Source organism: Odocoileus virginianus, chromosome 27, assembly GCF_023699985.2.
Source record: "Odocoileus virginianus isolate 20LAN1187 ecotype Illinois chromosome 27, Ovbor_1.2, whole genome shotgun sequence".
Lineage (NCBI taxonomy): Eukaryota > Metazoa > Chordata > Mammalia > Artiodactyla > Cervidae > Odocoileus > Odocoileus virginianus.
The window spans coordinates 30,819,933-30,844,998 of NC_069700.1; the positions used below are offsets into that span (position 1 = coordinate 30,819,933).

The 25,066-nt window shown below is 38.1% G+C and overlaps 2 protein-coding genes across 2 annotated transcripts in view; both read right to left on the reverse strand.

Moving 5' to 3' along the window:
• DNAH8 (dynein axonemal heavy chain 8) overlaps window positions 1-25,066 on the reverse strand; it is a 341,076-nt gene that overhangs the window by 106,553 nt on the left and 209,457 nt on the right. The window contains exons 63-73 of the mRNA XM_070456508.1: window positions 24,510-24,640; window positions 21,368-21,521; window positions 18,311-18,475; window positions 16,427-16,653; window positions 12,991-13,109; window positions 10,889-10,992; window positions 9,678-9,854; window positions 7,266-7,433; window positions 5,952-6,167; window positions 2,059-2,196; window positions 304-431 (exon numbers count right to left, since the gene is read on the reverse strand). Coding sequence (XP_070312609.1) covers window positions 304-431; window positions 2,059-2,196; window positions 5,952-6,167; window positions 7,266-7,433; window positions 9,678-9,854; window positions 10,889-10,992; window positions 12,991-13,109; window positions 16,427-16,653; window positions 18,311-18,475; window positions 21,368-21,521; window positions 24,510-24,640 — 1,727 coding nt within the window. The remainder of the gene's footprint in view (window positions 1-303; window positions 432-2,058; window positions 2,197-5,951; window positions 6,168-7,265; window positions 7,434-9,677; window positions 9,855-10,888; window positions 10,993-12,990; window positions 13,110-16,426; window positions 16,654-18,310; window positions 18,476-21,367; window positions 21,522-24,509; window positions 24,641-25,066) is intronic.
• Window positions 1,216-1,641, reverse strand: LOC110123710 (small ribosomal subunit protein uS11-like). The gene has a single exon (XM_070456939.1). The coding sequence runs from the start codon at window positions 1,624-1,626 to the stop codon at window positions 1,216-1,218; it is 411 nt and encodes a 136-aa protein (XP_070313040.1). The 5' UTR covers window positions 1,627-1,641.

Here is a 25,066-nt window from a genome sequence, read left to right on the forward strand (position 1 = left end):
GTGAAAGGTGTAGAACTGGAACCAGTATCTAGATTGTTCTGGCAACTAGATGATATCAGAAGCACCCCTACACAAAAACTGAGTTAAAAAATGTTTCACCAAGTTTTCTTCTCTCCATTTTAGTGTCTGGGACTCAAGCTCGAAGCACTTTCTTAGATGGTGGGATCCTAGCATGTGGACATGGAAATGGAGGAGAAAAGCACTTCAAGGAATCCGACTTTATGCTCCCCCATGTCACAAGAGGTGGCCTTTGGGGTGATGACAAAGAAGGAGAGCAATTATAACAAAGACCAAAGTTGATACCTATTAATCTGAGCTCTGAACTCTTTGCTTTGCTGAGTCCATCGGACTTTTTCTCCACTCAGTCCATCAATGAGGGTGGAAGCTGCCTGCATCTTTTTCCGGCACATGTCAGCATCATTAAGCAAATCCTACATTCATGAAAGGAGAATGTCTCAGAGAACTTTTTAAACTGCTTAATCAAACATCCATTTTATTGACATGTAAAAATACCTGGAGGAATTTCTCGTGCAAAATAAATATAATCTAAAAATACACTGTCAGTAAAATTTTACGTATTAAATTCTTACAGTTCACTCAAAATACAGTTATTTCACCTTACAAAATTTCAAAAGGAGTCATTTTGAAAGGGAGAATCCAAATTACATAGCTTAAATAGGATTTCTATTAAATATTTTCAAAACAATAAATATACCTTTTAAAGTCCTGGATTTAATAACGATTCTGAGTTCTTTGCAGTTTATAAAGGAATTTTTTTTTTCTCCAGAAAAAAATCTACACAACACTAGTATGCTGCAGCCAGCTTGTACCAGCTCAAAGAGTCAACTGTTAACATTTTTCAGAAAATTTGTGAGCTGGTGTTAAACACAGCCACTATTAAAAACGAAGTTATATAAACTTACAATTAAGCCCATTATATTATAGGTAACAAATAATCAAAATTCATCAATTCATAGTTGACCGTATTTTTGTATTATCTATACTTCTGGGTTAAGTTCATCGCATCTGCATTGGCATAGTGTATAATGGCATGCTCATCTTCTCTCTCAGCTGCCTCATCCTGTCACACTGACAGCTTAGACCTGACCTTGGGGGAGACACCTAGACCTCAAAACTAAGCAAACACTGCTAATCAAGGCTTTCTTCTCCCCTTGGCCCCCGCCTCCCCAGGCTGATCCTTTCCTGCAGGTGCTGTCAGAGGGATATGGTGACATCCTCAATCCGCCCACTTTTGATCCCTGAGTGGGTGAGGGCTCTGAGCACTGACTGGGCCCCTGGTCCAGGAGTCTTGGTCCTATTTCCTCCTGTGGCCTGGAGTTTGATGTGGAGGGCAATGATGCCCAGCTCCTTGCATCTCTGGGCTACATCCTGGGCAGCCAACACGGAAGCATATGGAGAGGACTCATCTCGGTCAGCCTTCACCTTCATCCCATCAATTACATGGCAGATCGTTTCCTTGCCAGAAAGATCAGTGTCATGGACAAAAGTCTTGTTGAAGGATGCAACGATGTGGCACACACCAAATACATTTTCTCCTTCAGCCTCCTGAGGGCCGAAGTTGATGACCTGTTCTTCCTTCTTTTCTTTCCCTTTGCGAGGTGCCATTTATGCTCATCTTTTCCAGATTCCACCACCAGAAAGAGAGCCAAGCTGACTGTTGAATGTTTACCACATCACCACTGCTGCAACCTACACCATGAGGTCTTATCAGGATCCCCATTTGACACTAAAGTTAGTCAGTCAGTCACTTCCAACTGCACAATTCATAAGTGTCTAATATGGAGCCAGTGTTTTGACTCCAAAGTCAGTACTCCTGTGTATCACATCACAGCTTCTTCTTATAGAAAACAATTATTAAAAACAGAAAAAAGAATGTAGACTGTTGAAGGTCCAAAACAATGTAGACATGGCCAGTGAGAAAGGGCATTCAGGTCAGTATTTTTTCATTGTAAACATATGCCTGATCCCTAAATACAACACATACTTAGGGACCATTTCAGTATGTCATATTAGTCATTTCTGTATATTTAATCTCACCATTTTTTCATTCATTGCTGCATCAAATTTGGCTTGCACTTTATCCAGCTCAGCTTGCTTCTCATCCAGCAGTGCCTGGGCCTTGCCCAGTTCAGCGTTGGCAACCGCCAAGCGGCCCTCCTGCTTGGCCAGGTTAGCCTTAAAAGGAAGAAGATGTGATTGGTGGAGAGGGGTGCTATGAAACTTTCATACTTGTAATTGGTAAATAATAACATAAACTACTACATAATTTTTGGTCTATTTGGAAGTTGTTTATTTCATTGTCTTCAGCTGGGGAAGCAGAGAAATGTCATTGAAGTTCCTTTTTTTCCTTTTAATTATTAATGTTCAATATGGAAAACACACAAATGTATGGGAAGGAGAAAAATAATCACTCATGATTTTACACAGAAAAGAGTCTATGAGTACTGTGTTAACAAATGGATAACTACCATTTTGATTTATTTTCACTTAGAGTAGTATAATCATTTCCTTACATCGCTAAACACTGTCTTTATGAACATTAGTTACATGGCTGCGTGATATCCCACAATTTGTATATATTGTAATTTCCTTAACTTCTGTGTACTTATATACATTTCTTCCCCCCTCCCCATCTTAAACTGTTATAAATACTATTAAGTATGCAAACGTTTAGTATTGTTTTTAGGGTAAGAATTTTTGAAGTGAAATAAATGGCTGTAATGAAAAACAGTAGCTTTTCATCTTTCTCTCAGTCCTACAGCATGATAATTACTTGTTTCTTATAAATTTCAAGTAATTAATCAGTAAAGTAATATAGCTCTAGAGCTTTCTGGGGTAGAAGTTCCTTGATAACTTTCTCATTTTCTTTTTGGGAAATTTTCATTTCACTTAGATTTTCTAATGTATTTACAAATAACTGTAAATTTTGCCTCAATTATTTAAATCTACAATCTGTAATTATATGGATTTATGCATTATAGGCATTTATTTTTGTGTATTTTCTTGTTGATTAGTTTTTGTATTTATTTATTTACCTATTTATTTGGTAGCGTTGGGTCTTAGTTGCGGCATTCGGGCTTAGTTGCCGCGCAGCAAGTGGGATCTTAGTTGCCTGACGAGGGGTGGAATCCACATCCCCTGCATTGGAAGGCAGATTCTTAACTACCAGATCGCCAGAGAAGTCCCTGGTTAGTTGTTCATAGATATGATATATATATAGCTGTTGTTCAGTCGCTAAGTCGTGTCTGACTCTTTGCGACCCCAAGGACTGCAGCATGCCAGGTTTCCCTGTCCTTCCCTATCTCCCGGAGCTTGCTCAAACTCATGTCCATTGAGTCAGTAATGCCATCCAACCATTTCATCCTCTGTTATCCCCTTCTCCTCCGGCCCTGAATCTTTCCCAGCATTGGGATCTTTTCCAATGAGTTGGCTCTTATATGTATGTGAATATCGCAAAGCACCAATTCTTTAATTTTGCTACTTTTTTTTTCTGATTTTTAACCTTATTTTTATTAACTTTCTACTTTTAATAACCTCTGTGTGTGTGTGTATACATGTGTTTGTGCACACACACACACACATATATATATATATACATACATATATATCCTACTGTTTAGTTCTTTAGTTCACTTAAGGGTTAAGAAGGTAGCATTTTGACCACCTCACAAAGTTTGACAGAAAACAACAAAATCCTATAAAGCAACTATCCTTTGATAAAAAATAAATAAATTTTAAAAGCTTTCATAACTAGATTTTTGTTATTTTCTAAACAGAATTGACTGGCTTTTTTTTTTAAGTGTTCTAATTTTATTGTTTACAGTCAGAGAATGAGGTTTCAGCAATTTTTGCCTTTGGGGATTGAATCAAAGTTTTCTTTTGGGACTGAGTATCATCAATTTTTGTAAATATTTCTTGGACACTAGAAATAATTTCATATACTTCGTTCATATTGAAGAAAGTCCAATGTAGCTATTCAAGCTTAAAAATAACATATTATAAAATCTCTATATAATTACTAATTTATGCCTACTCAGGACTGGCTACATAAAAGCACAAAATGAAACTGTAGAGCTCCTTGTTTAAAAATTATTAAGGACTTTAAGAGGGAGATAGCAGAGCATTAAGCCAAGCACGGTCCCTCCTACAGTTGGCCTTCTGCCTACCAGACCTGTCGTGGACTGATAGTATATGCCATAATCTCAAATTATAGGAATTAAAAAAAACTCCACATAAACTATTAATGGATTTTTGCTTATGTAATTTGACGTTATTTTATTTATTTCATAAAGCATTATTACAATTAATTCTCACTGTGGATCATAATTTTTACCCATAAAAATAACTGCTCTTATACGTGCTTTTTTTTCTTGAATTCTACATTTACATAATATTTCTTCCTTGGTATCTGTTAGTTTGAGTGTATTTGCTATATTTGCTCATCATTTCTCTTTGTTAAAACTCTTATTTTTAATTTATTTTCTATTTTTCTTCAAGTTACCTCTGTGCACAATTTAAAGAGTCAGCCATTTCTATAAGGCTTATTATGAAAACAGTAACCCCCTGCCCACTTGCTCACCACTTTCAATTCCACAGAACAACCACTTCCAACACTTTTAGCTTTATGGGATAGGCTGGGGGCGGGGAGTGGGGGATATTATGTGTCTGGGTGGTATATTTTGTTAATCTTTTGCACTCCTGAAAATGTATTTTTGTTCTCTCAGACATAAAGGACAATCTGGCCCAGTATAGATGGTATGTGTGCGAGAGAGAGAGAGAGTGAGATAGAATGCGTTTATCTCTTAACACTTAAATTGCATCCTTAAGAATATCTTTTGGGGACTTCCCTGGTGGCCTGGTAATAAAGACTTTGACTTCCAATGCAGGGGGTATGGGTTTAATCCCAAGGAGCAAGGATTCCACATGCCTTGGGGCTGAAAATCCAAGACAGAAAACAGAAGCAATTCTGTAACAAATTCAATAAAGACTATAAAAATGGTTCACATAAAAAAAAAAAAAAATGTCTTTTTGTTCCCTCATACATTGAGGATAAGGAAATGGCAACCCACTTCAGTATTCTTGCCTGGAGAATTCCATGGACAGAGGAGCCTGGAAGGCTACAGTACACGCGGTCACAGAGAGTCTGACATGACAGAGCAACTATCACTCACTTGCTCACACTGAGGGCAGTTTGGTCAGACACTGAATTCTTAGAGGCCAGTAATTTCCTCTGCATATGTTTTTCTGTTACTTTCGAGTATTTAGGGTTGTGGCAAGACTGTGATGTCCTGATTTCTCTTCTTTTGTAAGCTATCTTTTAAATTTTGTTTCTTAGGTGCCTATAAGCTTCTCTTCCTGTCTTTGAAATTTAAAATATTTCTAGGTGTTGATCTTAATTTTCATAAATTTTGTTTGTAATATAGTAATCACATTCAATCTCCAAACCTAATCACCAAACTTAAAGATACGGCCAATTTTCTTTCATGATGGCTCAGTCATGTCTGACCCTTTGCAAGCCCATGGACTATATAGTCCATGGAATTCTCCAGGCCAGAATACTGGAGCGGGTAGCTTTTCCCTTCTCAGAAGATCTTCCCAACCCAGGAATCGAACTGGGGTCTCCTGCATTGCAGGTGGATTCTTTACCAGCTGAGCTACCAGGGAAGCCTCAATTATTATTCCCAATAAACTCATGCCTTGTTTAAGCTAACAAGTTGGTTTTGGTTTCCTGTCTGTGATGCCAAGAAGCATGCAACAGTTATAAAAAAGAATGAGCGACTGTGACAGGGCATACAGAGAAAAAGAAAAATCTGGTAATGGAGAAACCTACCTTTATTAGTCTAAATTATGCTTTGTTTTTTAACGGCAGTGATGCTGATGACTGATTTTATTAAACACTGATTTACTGGGAGAAGGAGGGAAATTTTTACCTTCAGAGGCAACACTTCTCTGTTGACACCATAAAATGTTGCCATAGCAAGTGTCCAAGACAGCAGACCAGCCACATTCCCACAGACTTTTTTGGCACTTTCAAAAGTGTAATCATCCATGTTAAAATATGGCTGTAGTAACTCAACAGTCTCTTCATTTATTGTGTCCTTGGGGAACTGCTGAAGACTCCACAGGAATCCTGTTGCACTCATCAACTGGAAAATAGTATTACAGCCTATAAGCTCTGGAAGAAAATACGTACTTTCTTTCTGAGTTAGTATGTACTTCTAAATTGAATTTTTTCAAAGAAGTAATAATTGATTGGCTCTAAACTTACAAATCAAGACTATGGCAGTAGTCAACCTAAAGCTGTAAATTGCAAGTTGTCTTCCCGTTTCCATGGAGAAGAGCAAAGAAGAAAAGCAATGTAAGTTTCCCATCTAGTGAGTGCGTCTAAATGCCACCAACCACACAAGCCCCTTTTTAGAGACTGAGTTGGGTTGACATCAAGATTGTGCTGATACTTCCTTCACTGAGTAATATGCATTTAAGTGCATATTATGTTTTTTTTTTTAATTGGACTGTAGTTGCTTTACAATGCTGTGTTAGTTTCTGCTGTAAGCAAAGTGAATCAGCTGCGCATACACGCATCCCCTCTTCCTTGGATTTCTTCCCATTTAGGTTGTCACAGATACTGAACAGAGTTCCCGGCGCCACACAGTAGGTTCTCACTAGCTATCTATTTTATACGTATATTATGTTTTTGTGTGTGTGTGTGGGGGGGGACACAATAATATTCTATGGTCTGGATGTACCATTGTTTATTTAACCACTCACATACTGAAAGGCATCTTGGTTGCTTTCACATTTTGGAAATTATGAATAAAGCTGCTATAAAAACCCCTGTGAGCAGGCTTTCGTGTAGATATAAGTTTTCAGCTCATCTGGGTAAATACTGAGGGACATGATTGCTGAATTGAATGGTAACAGTATATTTACTTTTGTACCATGGCTTCTTTTTCAACAGCTTTATTTAGATATAATTTACAATAAAATTTCCCCATTGAAAAAGAAAAGACTGTGCCAATACTAGGTATGGGTTCTGGACAGATTTTTATAAAAAGAGGGCATTCAGCTTTAAAATCTTACATTTTTAAAGAGGCATTACATTTTGAGAGATGCAATTTAAGATAAGTTCTTCAGTATACAATTATCAATTATTTGTCTGCCAGTGTGTCCAGTCTATATTGAGTGTCCTGGGATGCAGACACCTGGTATACCTCAAAGGACCTATAGAGACAGATTTTACTTACTTTTAACGACTCGCCCCATGATGGCTTGCAGCAAGGTTTTTCTGGATCCATAGTGACAGGGTCAATTTTCTTTTGAAATAGTAACAGAACACAGTCCATGATTCTCATAATAAGATGAGGGGGCTTTGCAAGTTTCCTGACTGTGGCAATATCATTTGGCTTGATAGTCTGTATTTGGGGTTAGGGATCAGAATATTTTTTGCTGAGTAGTATTCCTAGTCATATGGAAATCTCATACTTTTAAAAAATTAAAATGAAAAATTAAAAAACATATTTTCTTCCCAATTCCTGACATTTACATCAAGGGTCTGCATTCCAAGATTCTTTTTTTTTTTTCCATTTATTTTTATTAGTTGGAGGCTAATTACTTTACATCATTACAGTAGTTTTTGTTATACATTGAAATGAATTAGCCATGGATTTACATGTACATAATGGATCTTTCATGGTTAAGTTAGGATTTCTGTTTCTTTGTTTGTATTTCCCCCAAAAGTTCTCAATGAATTGGTTTAGAATATTACTATCATTCATTGGCCATCACCTCAGACCTCCATTAGCAACAACCGTCATTAATGTTTACCATTTAGATAATTTCATCTCAAAGCATACAGTCTATATTACATATGAGTATTAAAAGAGGGGCAAGGCCCTGAATATCAGAAACTTCACCTTCAGTTTTCATTTTGAAGGTTTCCCTGTCCATGGAAAGGAGAGAATTCGAAGGAGACATGGTAACATATGACTCATAAAAATATTTTTGAAAGTTTCTTTTTTTTTTTCCCATTTATTTTTATTAGTTGGAGGCTAATTACTTTACAACATTGCAGTGGTTTTTGTCATACATTGAAATGAATTAGCCATGGATTTACATGTATTCCCCATCCCGGTCCCCCCTCCCACCTCCCTCTCCACCCCATCCCTCTGGGTCTTCCCAGTGCACCAGGCCCGAGCACTTGTCTCATGCACCCAACCTGGGCTGGTGATCTGTTTCACCCTAGATAATGTACATGTTTCGATGCTGTTCTCTTGAAACATCCCACCCTCGCCTTCTCCCACAGAGTCCACAAGTCTATTTCTATCTGTGAGCTGAGTTAGAAATAGGATATCTCCTGACATTCAAGTCAAGAAGGACTGGGACATCATATGATCCATAAAAACTAACGCTTATTTGGTTCAGTGATCACTCTCTGTGTTATCACAGGACCCACAAAAGAAGTGAAGGTGGAAAGTGTGTCCAGGTCATTGTCACAATTTTATTAAATGAGGATCCTAAATCTATTAATGCATTTAACAATTACAGGCATTCCCCCATATAAAATAAGAGCAAAACCAAAACAGCCCTGTCTTCAGAATCTTCCAAAGAGAGGGAAACACAATTACCCTAAACTATGACTATCTGCCATGACAGAAGTCTAGGAGTGACAGGAAAACAAAGGAGGTTCAGGACTTCCTGGAAGGGGTGACATCTGAGCTTGGTCTTGCAGATTGACTCTTACTAGTTAGTGAAAGTTAGGAAAAGTGGAAAGTGTTCCTGGCAGACAGAGAGAGACCCATTTAAAAGTGAAGTGAAGTGAAGAAGTGAAGTCGCTCAGTCGTGTCCAACTCTGTGACCCCATGGACTGTAGCCTACCAGGATCCTCAGTCCATGGGATTTTCCAGGCAAGAAGACCATAATTACTGCAGAAGCATTAGGTGTTTCCGTATGGCTGGATCATGTTGTATGCAGGGAGAAAATAAGATAATGTTGAAGGGGTAGACAGGAGTCAGGTATCACAGCAGTGGCACTAATATTTATTGAGTACCTCCTATGTGCCCAGTGAACTATTCATTACTTTTTAATGCATACACTGATTCTTCAAAGATCAAGGAAGAATTAGAATCTTGATAGAGACCCAAGAGAGTTAAGTAAATTTTACTTGAGACTATCTATCATATCGTCACGAGAGGCAAATGGAGATCTGCTTGCTCTGAAGCTGTCCCTTCTTGCTTCACAGCCCTGGATACCTATCTTGGGACTTTAAGAGAAATGGGAACTGTAAGAGGATTTTTTTTAAATGTTTAAAAGCACACGACATACCCTAGTCAGGATGCTGAAGGAATTGAGAAGGCTGCCTGTACAATCTGAATCCCTTAGGCTACAGTTTAAGCCAATAATCACTAGCATTATTCCTCAGTTCTCATGGAAAGATGCTTTGTGGAATGAAAGTAAGTTATGGGAAGTAAAGACTTAAAAAAAATAAACTTAGGAAATGTAATCAGCAGAAATATGTGCTTCAAGATTCACAGATTACAAATCACATTAAGAACTCAATTCCGTTTTCTGACTACAAAAATCCCATAGCTAAATTTTAGGTAACAAAACATGGCACCAGCTAGGACTTGTGTTGGGAGGGATAACAATACACTGCTCACGTTCAGGGCTGCTTCTGCTTCTTCCAGCGCAGGTCTCGCTGCCTCGAGCTTGGTCTCAGCTACTACTTTTTCACTATCAATTTCATCCACTATTTTTTGGGCTTTGTCTTTCACTTCCTGCACTTCGTTTTTCACTTTGGCTGAAGCCTGAGCACTGACTGTGACTTCTGCTAATACCTGTTACAGAAAGGAAACATGAGGGTCGACAGAAATCTTTTCAGCATAATTTACAGATTTGAGTATATAACATAAAACAAGAATGAGAGAAAATTCATCCCCCATCTACGTTGTCTCTATTTTAAGATGTATTAAAGTAACTCCTCTGAGCAGTTTTGCAGTCTTTGTTTCCTAAGCTTCTCTCAGTCATGAACTGTATTAATAAATATTTTAAACTTTCAGAAAAATGATATTTATACTCTATGTTATTTCTAAAAAATTAAAACTATTCAATGTCAGTGCCAAGGAATAAGGTCAGAAACCATATGAAACCTCATGCAATAACAAAACAAAAAAAAAATAGCTAATGTTTGTTGACTGCTTACCATATATCAGGGTGCTAAGGATCTACATTATGTCATATGCTAAGTGCCTCTCCTGTGCCCTAATATTTCAATAACTGGCTAAAGGTCAAGACTTAAGTATCTATTCTTAACTGACTCTGTGAGTGGAAGGTGAAAGCAGCCTGAGACTGGGGGGAGCAGCAGTAGGTATAAAAGTAACACATATATATCCCTCTCATGTTGGGAGGAGCATTTTAAAAAAAGACTCAATCAACTCTTCTTTTTATTCTTTTCCTTCCTTAAAGCAAACTTCAGATCAAACTTGGGCTACCCCAGACACCTAGAGTCTGCAGAGGCCTTAAAGAGAAGATCTAATATAATTTATTGTCAAGCAGAAATTTCCTATACAGATGACAGAAAATGAGGGAGAATCACAGAAGGAAAAAAACAGTCTTAGACCAAGCAGATGATATAAGAGTTTAGGTATGTTTTGGTATAAATTAAGCAAAAATATCTAATGGCCTTTGTAAATGTTGCTATTGTTGTTTAGTCGCTAAGTCGTATCCGACTCTTTTGCGACCCCACGTGGGCTGTATCTCACTGGAAATAACCTGTAGGTTTATATTCTATTTCCTTTTTAATAGTATTTTTAAACAATGCTTTGTTTTAAAATATGGAAAGATATCCTTTACATTGTAAAGGCCAACTCACTTCATCTGCTTTTACAGAAGCCACTGCCAACTCCTTCTCCTTTACTGCAAGATCCTGAGAGAGTTTCGCAACAGATTCACTTGCCTCCATCAGCTTATCGAGACCTTTACAAACACACACATAGACACTTCCACTGGGTATATGATCATCCCCTCATCAAATACTTATTCAATATTTACTACTTATAAGGAACCATGTGCTGCGTGCATGCTGTCGCTTCAGTCATGTCCAGCTCTTTGCAACCCCATGGACTGCAGCCCGCCAGGTTTCTCTGTTCATGGGATTTTCCAGGTAAGAATGCTGGAGTGGGTTGCCGTGCCCTCCTCCAGGGGATCTTCCCGACCCAGGGACCGAACCCGTATCTGCTGTCTCTTGTACTGGCAGGCGGGTCCTTTACCACCAGAGGAGACACCCAGGAAACCCCAAGGGCCACCTGAGAAGCCCTAAGGCAGCAGAACATGTACTATGACAAACACAAAATAATCATGGACAAGATGTCTTAAAATACACATATTTTAGAAGCAGTAACACTGACCATATTTCTAACACTTTCGGTTCAGCAGGAAATGAAGAAAATAGGTCTGATTGAAGAATATCATCTAGTTACATGTAAGGGAAAGTCATATTGCTCTAACAAGTAAAATGAATTTAGCCAGGAAACTTATTTGACAAATGTATGCTCTCCTTGGCTTTGCAAACAGTTTGTAACTATCATTTGTTGCCTTTGAATCATATTGCAACTGAGACGGCAAATGAGACATAATATATTAACATTTTCTGTGGTTCTCTGCTATAAAAATGAAAATAACTGCTAAAACTTCTGCAACTGGTTCTGAGACTCTCAGTGCTCTAGATAAAAATAACTGGTTAACTGAAAATCTCACTAGGCACTAGATAGAGGTGTGTCAGTAAACATTTAGAGTCTGGGCCTGGAGTGAGGGCATTCATTTGGATGGTTCCAGTTTCCACAGTGTAGATAATCCCACCTAGTCTGATTTCAAGCTACCAAGAGGTTCTCAGTAACACACCATTATGTAATATTTCCACCACAAAGATAGAATAGAAATAATAATGTTTCCCAAGAACATTAATAATAATAAAATAAAGTAAAAATAACTAAGAAGTAATGAGTTTTGGGTATCCCAAGAACATTAATAATAATAAAATAAAGTAAAAATAACTAAGAAGTAATGAGTTTTGAGTACTGATTACCCTCACTAACATAATTAATTTATTGTAGGTTTACTAATTTTTTTAAAAGGCTATAGTTATCAACCAGATCATAATATTCCTAATTTAACCCTGAGTTCTCGTGAGCCAGTGTAGGTAGCTTCAGCACACCCCAGATTCTACAGTATCATATAAAAAACCTGCAGGAAAGCCATGAGAAAGCCAACAGAAGGAAGTTTCTCTTACAGGGCACCTACCATCACTATAACTTCACAGACCTTTCTGCTTCGTGACCACGTTCTGTGTAGAAGTGAAAATATAGCACTAAGGCATTTCAGGATTATTTGGGCCAAATGCTTTCTGGACATAAAATCTGTTCCCACTTAAACACTTTTCCTACTTATACTACAACTGCTGAACACTTAGAAAACCACCGCTCACGTAAAGTCTCTTTGTGTTTTCATTTGTTTGCTTTTGTTTCTGTTTCGTCTTTTCCTTTGTCAGAAATCTGAGAAGCAGTAACACGGCAAAGTTTACACAAACTGAGGGAGACGGCAGTGAAACCATGAATTGAAATTGTGGTCAGTCCCCAGGAGCTGGCTTTTCCATCTGCAAGCAGCAGTTCAACAGCCACGGTGACTCAGTACCTGACAGGATGGACCCAAAGCTGGAAGAGCTGGAAGAAATGGATCCAGAAGAAAAACAGGCCACCTCTGTTTACACTCTTTCTGCCCAGACTTTCTTGACAGGTCAAAAGACCCATAAAGGTATCCCTCAAAATAATCTACTACCAGCAATATTTCAATATTGATTTTAAATTGATATTTTAAATTGAAAAATAAATATTTCACTTTCAAACAGCAATATCCACCAAACAAATATTGGGATCTCTTCCAGACAAGCTCTAAAAGATCAGATTCTGTTCCGCTTACCAATATTCATACGTTCAGCTTGTTCATTAATATATTTCACCTTTTCAGTGTAAATGTTTTTATAACCATTTATAAATGAGAGGTAAGATTTGGGAGTCACGTGTGCTCTTCGGCGGTATCTAAAAGTAGAACAGAAAAAAAAAAAAAACCACCTTCAGGAGAGGCAGCAAGAATACTATATCCTTAATTGACTCTTTGACTTGACCCTTATATCTCCATTCTGGACTTCTGTTTCTTATTCTGGAAAACTGAGAAAAGAATCATTGTCCTACACCTCCTAGGATTTTGTGAAGATCAAAAAATAAAACAGCATATGTAAACACACTTTGTAAATTTTAGTGTTCTATACAGATATTAGGGATAAGTGGTTGAGATGAATTTGTGCCGAGATCTGTTTTCATTTGCCAGCTATTTGCTACACACCTCTGCCCCACTAGAAACCCAGATGAGTGGCCTTACAAAGGTGAAAGCCAATCTCTCCCCTGAATTGCTGGATTATCCTTGAAATCGAGGCACACTTGAAATCAAGGCAACTCACAAAAGTTTTACATTTGTTATATGGTTATACGGTTATAAAAGTTATACGGTTTCAGTATAATAATTATATTTAACAATAGAAATAAGTAAAAGAAAAATTTTTATACAGGAGAAACTCAAGTCAAAGAAGAGATCTTCACATAGTATAAATTTATATTTTTATATTACATTAAGTTTATTTTATATTAAATTTTTACTTTTGGAGTTCTGAACATTAAAAAGCATTTTTAAGGACTCTGGCATATATGTGACTATTAGTAAAACATTATATAAATATTTTTTAAAGATTTTTTTTTATGCAGGCTATTTTTAAAGCCTTTTATTTAATTTTTTACAACTCTGCTTCTGTTTTTGGCCGTGAGGCATGTGGGATCTTTATTAGCTACCTGATCAGAGATTGAACCAGCACCTCCTACGTTGGAAGGCAAAATCTTAACCACTGGACTTCCAGGGAAGTCCCATATTATATATACATATTGCATTCAGAATAAACTTCTACAATAAGAGGATATGAAAATTTTGAAAAATACACCAAATTTTCAAAAATAAAGACATAAGTTTTTGTAGCTGCACAATGGTTAAAACTTCTCTTCACAAGTTGGCAGCAGTAGGGGTGGAGTTCAAGTTAAGCAGAAAGAAAATCTTCCCAACAAAGAAAATTAACATACACAGATTTACCAAGAGAATCTGGGAGGTTATCTATAACTATTTAAGAGGATGGCTCATGTACAGTTTTAAGTAAAGAAAACAACGCAGGATAAACAAATTTTTGTGAGACAGGATCCCGTGCCCCTGGAAAATCGATTGTTACCCAGACTCTCCATCTGGTCCCAGCACTTCATGGCAAATAGATGGGGAAATGATGGAAACAGTGACAGACTTTATTTTCTTGGGCTCCAAAATCACTGCAGATGGTGACTGCAGCCATGAAATTAAAAGACGCTTCTTCCTTGGAAGAAAAGTTATGACCAACCTAGACAGCATATTAAAAGGCAGAGACATTACTTTGACGACAAAGGTCTGTCTACTCAAAGCTATAGTTTTTCCAGTAGTCATGTATGGATATGAGAGTTGGACTATAAAGAAAGCTGGGGGCTGAAGAATTGATGCTTTTGAACTGTGGTGTTGAAGAAAACTCTTGAGAGTCCCTTGGACTGCAAAGAGATCCAACCAGTCAATCTTAAAGGAAATCAGTCCTGGATACTCATTGGAAAGACCGATGCTGAAGTTGAAGCTCCAATACATTGGCCACCTGATGCGAAGAACTGACTCAGTTGAAAAGACCCTGATGCTGGGAAAGATTGAAGGCAGGAAGAGAAGGGGACAACAGAGGATGAGATGGTTGGATGGCATCACCAACTCAATGGACATGAGTTTGAGTAAGCTCTGGGAGTTGGTGACGGACAGGGAAACCTGGTGTGCGTTCATGGGGCCGCAAAGAGTCAGACACAACTGAGCGACTGAAGCGTCTCCATGTAGAAAAATAGGCCCAGTCTCTCTGGGAGGTACGGTACCCCCTGAAGCTCATCCATGAACCCTAAGGAAGAAGTCCTCTGTTACAGAAACCATGTTGGCCCACCTTTATTTATAGCAATCATACACAGTGACTATCATGCTTTGGAAAAAACTTGCTGTATTCTTGAACCAAGCATCGTACCAGTTATTTGTAGTTTTTAAAGCTCCCTAGATGATTGTAACATGAAATTGCTGATGTGTAGCTAATACCTTGCATCTTTCCACATACTTATTAATATATAATTATGTAGCTCAAAACCCAAAACTCTGGTGGGGGTTATTTGGGTCAACCATGACTGCCCCACTGTGATGGAACATAAAACTGAAGTTGACTGTTTAGGGCCACACTATAATAATTCTTTTTTGCTGAACTTCATGTTTATTATCTTATTAAAAAAAAAAAAACCCTCTTAAAAAAAAAACAACCCTCCAAAACATCAAAACAAGGCAAAGTCCATGTAATGAAGTTACATTATCTTGATTTGTAGAGACAAGGACAGAGAGGCTACTGATTCAAAGGGATCTCCCTAAACAAGTAAGATATGGACCTGAGTCTGAGTGACACCAATTGTTTCTGATGCTTGAGCTGTACTTGTGATTCTCTACGTGTGGTCCCCAGACCAGCAGCATTAGCATTGCTTTGAAACATATGAGAAAGGCAAATTCTCCACTCCAATCTCAAACCAACTAAATCATAATCTTTGGAACTGGGGTCCAGCAGTCTGTTTTAACAAACCCTTTGTGCGATTCCTAGGCGCAGTAAAGACTGTGAAACACTGTACTGTACTCATTTCGGTCAGTAACCTACTTTTGAAGACTCAGTTTAGCATGTGGTAAGAGAAATTAAAATGTGGTACACCAGCTTTCACATCATTAACACCATTTCTGCTTTTAGGGACTGGACTCTTCTACCGTCAGTTAAACTTTAGTTTCATAATTATTTGTCATGAAAACATGGACAAGATTAAGTGATGCATATACATGATCCCTTAGCGTAAGGCAATAATGAAACTTTAGGACAATTGACTTCTTCAATCAAATAAATAATGAACTTGAATAAGAAATGAATTTTAAAGAGTTTATAATGAATTATTTTAAGTCGTTTTCAAAAAATAAACTAAGCAAGTGAAATAAAATAATTCATTAAGCATCTGTTACTTTGAAGCCTGGAGGGAAAGGACACTAGTTAATTTTTAAATCTCAATTATTTGTCATCATTTCAATACACAATCAATAGAAAATCAAAGCAAGGGGAAAATCTAAGTGCAGCTGGGATTTCGAGCTCAATTACTATGATGAGTGTCTTATTACATGTTACATTTTACTCTTCTTTGAAGTGAACCTTGTGTTTCTGTAGCTATCAGGCTTATGTATCATCACTTACCTTTGGAAATAACTTTCACAGCTCTCTGAAACCATGTCGTGAAAGAGGCCCATTGTTTCTACAACTTGTCTTTTGGTGTCACTAGAGCAGACAATACTATAGCCTGAAACGAAATAGGAGGCCACAGCAACCAGTGCCTCCTTAGGCCAGCGACTGAACCAGTCCATGGTGCAGCCTGATATCAAGCCAGGAAATTTCAAAGAGCGCGCACGGAACTTCTCACCAACCTAGTGACAGAAATGTCAAAAAGCATTATAAATAAAAAAAAATTATCTATAAAAAAAAAAACAGAGGGATTATAAGTCAGATTTTAAATTCTGAGCCAATAGCCTGATACAACAAGATTTTTTCAGAAATCTTCCTGAACTGAATGAATACAGAAATTAAGTGTCCAGGTGCAAAGAGGTAATAGTTCCACACTCTTTCCTATGCTAAGACTCCATCTGCTCAATTCTAAGAGCTACCATGTAAGAAGAAATTGACATCTTCTTTATCCATGTGCTACAAATATACAATGGAATATTACTCAGTCATGAAGGAATGAATTTGAGTCAGTTGCAGTGAGGTGGAAGAATCTACAGCCTGTTATACAGAGTGAAGCACTCAGAAAGAGAAAAACAAATATCGTATATTAACACATATATAAGGAACCTAGAAAAATAGTACTTATGAACCTATTTACAAGGAAGAAATAGAGATGCAGGCATAGAGAACAGACTTGTGGACACAGTGAGAGAAGGGGAGAGTAGGACGAATTGAGAAAAATAGCGGTGATGTATACACACTACCATGTAAAAAAGAGATTAGCAGTGGGAAGCTGCTATATGATACAGGGAGCCCAGCCTGGCATTCTGTGACGTCCTAGATGGGTGGGACGGGAGGTGGGTGGGAGGCTCAAGAGGGATTCTTAATAAAAAAAAAAAAAAGGAACAAAATTTGATACTTAAAATTTTAAAGAAAAGTTTTAACAATCTGACATTAAAGATCTGTTCCAACAAAGGAAAAATGGATGAAAAATAAAGGAAACTGACAAACCACATTTCTAGAGAGAGATGACCAAGAACAATGAAAGGCCTGGAACCAGGGCAAGTGAGATCTGCAAAAGAAATGGAAGGTGTTTGGTCTAAGAAAGAAATGACCTAGGGAGTCTGGAGAAACTTTCCCCAAATATCTGAAGAGCTGAATGCAGGAGAGGGATTGGGTTCACTTTACAGGACAAACAGAATCACAGGTGAAGAGTCAGAGACAAAACTCCACTGGTTGTAAAGAAGACCTTTCTGGCTATCAGACTACCTAAAAATTAAGCAAGATGCCCTATAAGTTAGTGAGACATCTCCCCCACCCCCAAGAGCAGAAGTGCCCAACAGAATTTTCTGTGATGATGGAAAGGATCTACATGTGTGCTTTCCATAGTAACCCCTAGCCACGTGTAGCTATTGAGTACTTGAAATGAAGCTAGTGGGACTGAGAAATTGGATTTTCATTTTTACTTAATTCTAACTGATCAAAAATCAAATGGCATACATGGCTAATGGTTATAATACTGGATAGCACAGCGAGTGAGAGACATTCAAACCTACATCAGGGACATTCTAGATGGTATGACTATATTGGAGGTAGAGCTAGACAAGACTACATCACCAAATCCCTTAAAATCAAATAATTTCTGTCTCTAGGCAATCAAAGTGGTAGGATATGCAATAACTGCTAATAAGTATACTCAATTTTCACTCTTTAGTATGATTTTGGTCAGTGGAGATTGGTGGTGGTGAAGAAGTAACAAGTGTTCATTTCTGAGCAAATCATCTCATCAGAGAAGGCGAACTAAGTGCATTCAAGGCAGCAGCTCCTCCTACGGAGAGATAACTGAAGTGAAAAACTCACTGGGGAAAAGCAGAGAACAACATGTAAATTCCTCCTCGATCTGGAAATGAAGTACTCATACAGGTTGTCGAAGGTGGGAGGATGGCGAGGAAGCTCCCTCTTCATGACCGATATCAGCCCTTGGGTGATTTCATCCATCTCATCCCGTGCAAACAAATTGGAGATCTTTGAGGAATAGGCAAGAAAGGGTTCAGTGTGTTGAGAGTTCCCCACAGCCAAAGCACTGCCAAAGTCTGGTCCTTCCCCATCTCTCCCCACCCCCACCACTACATGTCATTTCTTTTCACATTTTTTCCTGCATTTCTACAGTCAAATTCCTAGTTTGCCAGAAATTACAGGAGTGCAACTTTTTTACTTAGCAGCTTAATCAGGAGCAAACTAAGTTTCCTTTTGCTCAAATAGCTATTATCAAAAAGCCATCTTGTTTACCATTCCAATCACCACTTTAAATGTGCAGTGATGCCTTCCATTCTGAGTCACAGTCAGTCTCAACTGTGGTTCCAAAATAGTTAACTAGAGCATGCATCAGTAAACATCCATACACATCACTGTGAAGGGAAGAGTTCATACGCAAGGTGCGCTTGCAGAGCTGCCCCTTGCCTGGCATCTGAGAATTGGGCTTTTGGAAGGAATCCTCCATTACTAATCGATAAGGCTGTTCCACTGTACCTAGACTATTTATACAAACATTGGGATATATGGTGAACATCTGCTTTCCTTCTGGGAGTCTGGAATTTTGGTAGTTGTGGCTAGGCAGAGAACAACTACATGACTAGCCCCTAAGAAAATCTTGAATTCTGAGTCTCAAATGAGCTTCCTTGAACAGAAAGAGCACACTTGTTTCTGCACTTCACTTCGTGTTTCTTCACTTTCACTTCACACCAAATACACATTCTGTATGGACCCTTTAGTGAGAACATATTAATAGGAAGCATGTATATGGATTTCCCCAGACTCCTCTGGATGTGACTTTTTCTTTACTGATCCAGCTGAAAATCTTTACTATGCTGCTGCAATAAATCTTAGCCATAAGTTCAACTATATTCTGAGTCCTGTGCATCCTTCTAATAAAGTACCAAGCATGTGGGTAGTCAAAGAAGTGATGATAAAAATGGTGTCAGCAGTGGTGACATTCAGTTCAGTTCAGTCACTCAGTCATGTCCAACTCTTTGCAACCCCATAGACGGCAGCATGCCAGGCCTCTCTGTCCATCACCAACTCCCAGAGTTTACTCAAACTCATGTCCATTAAGTCGGTGATGCCATCCAACCATCTCATCCTCTGTCGTCCCCTTCTCCTCCCGCCTTCAATCTTTCCCAGCCTCAGGGTCTTTTCCAATGAGTCAGTTCTTCGCATCAGGTGGCCAAAGTATTGGAGTTTCAGCTTCAGCATCAGTCCTTCCAATTCAGGACTGGTTTCCTGTAGGATGGTTTGGTTGGATCTCCTTGCAGTCCAAGGGACTCTCAAGAGTCTTCTCCAACACCACAGTTCAAAAGCATCAATTCTTTGGCACTTAGCGGTGACATACACATCTACTTACAGTTAGGATAACTTTTTCAACCATTCTATACTTCTGATATTTAGATAGATAAACGATACATAGATAGAAAAACTTTGCTTCTCCTAAAATAAATTACAGGATCAAGCTAAAGATTTAAGAGACAAATAAGGAACCATATTTAAAATGGAAGAAAACATATAAAATACCTGGAGATGAGCAGCATTAATTTCACAGACATGGACATGGACAACAGACTGGTTCCAAATAGGACAAGGAGTATGTCAAGGCTGTATATTGTCACCCTGCTTATTTAACTTATATGCAAAGTACATCATGAGAAACGCTGGGCTTGAAGAAGCACAAGATGGAATCAAGATTGCTGGGAGAAATATCAGTAACCTCAGATATGCAGATGACACCACCCTTATGGCAGAAAGTGAAGAGGAACTAAAGAGCCTCTTGATGAAAGTGAAAGAGGAGAGTGAAAAAGTTGACTTAAAGCTCAACATTCAGAAAACTAAGATCATGGCATCTGGTCCCATCACTTCATGGGAAATAGACAGGGAGACAGTGGAAACAGTGTCAGACTTTATTTTGGGGGGCTCCAAAATCACTGCAGATGGTGACTACAGCCATGAAATTAAAAGACTCTTACTCCTTGGAAGGAAAGTTATAACCAACCTAGACAGCATATTAAAAAGCAGAGACATACTTTGCCAACAAAGGTCCATCTAGTCAAGGCTATGGTTTTTCCAGTGGTCATGTATGGATGTGAGAGTTGGACTATGAAGAAAGCTGAGCGCCGAAAAATTGATGCTTTTGAATTGTGGTGTTGGAGAAGACTCTTGAGAGTCCCTTGGACTGCAAGGAGATCCAACCAGTCCATCCTGAAGATCAGTCCTGGGTGTTCACTGGAAGGACTGATGCTGAACCTGAAACTCCAGTACTTTGGCCACCTCATGTGAAGAGTTGACTCGTTGGAAAAGACCCTGATGCTGGGAGGGATTGGGGGCAGGAGGAGAAGAGGACAACAGAAGATGAGATGGTTGGATGGCATCACCGACTCGATGGACATGAGTTTGAGTAAACTCTGGGAGTTGACGATGGACAGGGAGGCCTGGAGTGCTGCGATTCATGGGGTCACAAGGAGTCAGACACGACTGAGCGACTGAACTGAACGGAACTGAACTGAATTTTACAGAAACTTCAAAAAAATCTATTGAACCTCATGTGTTAATCATTTCTAAAATGAGAAATGTGTGCCAAATGGCTTCACTTCTTTTTTTAATCATTATTCTTTATTTATGTGGCTGTGCCAGGTCTTAGCTGCAGCCATCCAGGATCTGTGCTGCAGCATGCAAATCCTAGTTGCAGCATGTGGTGCCTACTTCCCTGACTAGGGATTGATCCTGGGCGCCCTGCGTTGGGAGTTCAGAGTCTTAGCCGCTGGGCCTCCAAGGAAGTCCCTAAATGCCTCGCTTCTGAAAGATTGCTGCTTTCTCTATTCAGATTTACATTTTAAAAATATAACTTCTTTCTCTACTTTGGAGACATACCTCTCCTGAAGATAGCAGGTTGTTGAGATATTCTAGAAATGCCTCATCTTTTATTTCGTTGTCAGTAAAGATAAAAGTGATGCCTTTGCCATCAGCACCAGCAACTTTATACAAGGCTTTTAAATCATCTGTGAGATTACTCACATTATAAGACCTAAGAAGAGAAGGAGCAGAAAGCTTTAAATGAAAATATAGTCATCATTTATCTCAAAACAATATAACCCATGATAATTAGAGCATAATCGGCACCTGCTCCAATAGATTCTAAGTTAATAGGGCCTGCTAGAAAACACAGAGCTAAACAGCTGTACATTACCACTCTAAATAAATAGGTTTATTTAGCTTGAGAAGTTAGTGGGGAATTTACCAGAAGTGACTCAGAAAGAATAATTGGGAACAAGGAAAAAACTTTTATTCCCTACAATCCAACAGTCCTCAGCCAACAGATGTTTTTTGCCCAAGTGAATATATACGGAATATTTAAAACTAATCAGAGCACTTGTCTCATGCATCCAACCTGGACAAGGGGTGGGATGGGGAGGGAGGTGGGAGGGGGGTTCAGCATGGGGAACACATGTAAATCCATGGCTGATTCAAGTCAGTGTATGGCAAAAACCACTACAATATTGTAAAGTAATTAGCCTCCAACTAATAAAAATAAATGAAAAATTAAAAAAAAAAGATTAAAAAAACTGAAAAAAAATAAAACTAATCAGATATTTGGATGAGCTTAGATTGGTTTAAGAAGGTATAGATAAATTATAAATAAAATTAGTGATAAATTACACATAATGGTAATTTGCACATTGCACTAAGCGACTGGATTCAGAGATGCATTATGCAATGTGATATAAATCATAGAAATGTTATAATTATGTGGTCACAGATTCTGAAGAGAGACAAGCTTGGTCTCTGTTTTTCTGTTTACCCTGTTTTCTACTAAATGTATGTGCTACCAGAAGTGATGTGATGTGTAAAAACAAAGCAGACATTTTCTTAAGTGCGGCTTGTAAATCCTCGTAGGTAGATGCCAGTGAAAAGGATTATAAAGAAGTTCTTATTTGAAGGAGGTTTCACAGTGCAAGTAATAAAGAGTTCTGTGTAATTCATAGGGTCTAATGGAAAGACTACTGGCTTTAAAACCAGGAAGACCAGAGTTCAAATCCCTGCCCTGCAGTTTTATAAAAGTTCCCTCATGTTTTACAGCTTGTTTCTTCATATGCAAAATGAGGTAATTACCAATTTGTAAAGGTTGTTATGGGCATTTGAGATGATGTAGCCTAACTACACTTACATGTATAAATAGCTTATTTTTATTTTTTTAACCTTTTTATTTTGTATTGGAGTCTAGCCAATTAACAACACCGTGACAGTTTCAGGGGGAAAGCAAGGGGACTCGCACATACATATACATGTATCCATTCTCCCCCAAACCCCCCTCTCTTCCAGGCTGTCACACAACACTGAGCAGAGTTCCCTGTGCTCTACAGTAGGTCCTTGTTGATTATCCATTTTAAATATAGCAGTGTGTACATATTCATCCAAAACTCCCTAACTATTCCTTCCTCCCATTCTTCCCCCTGGCAACCGTAAGTTCATTCCCTAAGTCTGTGAGTCTGCTTTAGTTTTGTAAATAAGTTCATCTGTATCATTTCTTTTTAGATTCTGCATATAAGAGATGTCATAGCTTATTTTTAAATTAGGAGAGGAAGTGAAGCCCTTCTGAGTGGAATTATAGTTAATCTTGTAGACCTCAGCAAAAGGAACACTATCAAAAAGAGACAATATATCCCCTCAAAATAATTGCCACGGGGGAGAACTCATTAAAATGGCAAACAGGTAAGTTGGTTTGCTGAGAAGTAGCTGCACCTATGAGAGCGATATAGTCCACATCCTTACTCAGAAGTGCCCAGTGTTGTTAGACAACCATCTCACTGACCACTCAATGAAGTCACAAAGCCATTTTGCTCATTTTTAAAAATTAAGCCGACTGTTAGGCATTGCTTTTACAATATATAGACATGGTCACAGCACACCCTCTCTAGGTCCAGATCCCTCTCACCGCTTTCTTTCATAGCTAAGTCTCTTGAGGAGTTTTAAAATTTGTTTATATTTGCTTCTTCACTTCTTTAATGCAATGTGGCTTCTGCCCCCATCTGATCCACTCAAAGGTTTGACACCACTCTTCACACTTTAATCTTGTTTTTAAGCTAATTCTCCACCTGGAGTGGTTTCTGGAAACCACTCCAGATTTCCTCCTCTGCCTGGCCTCTTCTCCTCACTCCCCCTGCATTGTTATACCCAGCACTTCTATCTCGAGGAGTATACTCAGACATGTGCAAGAATATTCATAACAGCTGTATTTGCAAAACAAAAACCCCACAAATGTTTATCAGCAATACAATGGATAAACAAATTATGGCAATATGTGATAAAATGGAAGGCTCCACAGCAATAAAAATGAATAAACTACTGCTGCATGTAGCATCATGAATGAATCTCACAAACACCATGCAAGCAACAAAAACAGGACACTAAAAAGTAAACCCCATATGATTTGACTAACATAAAGCTAAAAAATAGGCAAAATAAATCAATGGGCTTAGAAGTTAGAATATTGTTCCTCTTAGGAGGGTAGTGACTGGGACAAGACCCAAGGTGTACTTCTGGGTGCTAGTGATGTTTTATTTCTTTATCTGTGAACTAACTACATAGGTGTACTTACTTTTTAACACCCATGATTTGTGAACATTTTTTTAAATGCATATTACCCTGAAACAAAAATGTTTACTTGAAAAAGGAATACAATAAATTGTTGTAATCTTTTTTATTTTTGTTTATTTGGCTATGCCCAGCAGCATGCAGGATCTCAGTTTCCTGATCAGGGATCAAACTGTTGCCCCCAGTAGTAGAAACATGGAGTCTTAACCACTGAACCTCCAGATAAATCCTATTGTAATTTTCAAATTTTTTATTTCATTTTTTAGTTGGAGGATAATTGCTTTACAATGTTGGGTTGCTTTCTGCCATACAATGACGCGAATCAGTCATAATTATATATGTAATTTCTTAAGCAAACGTTTCATTCCAGTGAAATCAACAATAGAGAAAAAACATATTGGCATGTTTCATTTTATCTTACCTGGTTAATGTTATCTGGAATATTTGATACCCAGCTATAAAAGAGGCCAATCTTGAAAGACTTTGTTTTCCTGAACCACCGACACCCACAAGCAACGCATTTCCACATGATGTTCGGATTATTCTTGAAATCTGTTTTGAAATAAAATAGTATATATTTGAAAATAGAATTCATCTGTTTACATCTGCTTTCAATAAATGGGTCCAAGGTTTGACCACATGCTTCGAGACTACATTAGACTTTTTCATTTAATGTAAAAGGTTTCATATTGATTTATTCAATTCCAGTTCTTTCATTGCCCATCTATATTTACATCAGGAAAAAGAGTGCAAATTGGCTTTCCTATCTCCTATTTTAAAATGTTTTTCTGTGTGTGTGTGTAATTTTATTATTTTCAGACTCAACGGGTAATGGAACTGCTCTTCCCAATTTGCAGAGAGCAGTTTAGAACTGTTTGCTTATGATCATCAGTCTAACACACTGACTTAAGCAGAAAACAAACGCTACTTAGCTCTACAACAAATGCTACCTCTACCATATCTCTGCCAGTGAAAATT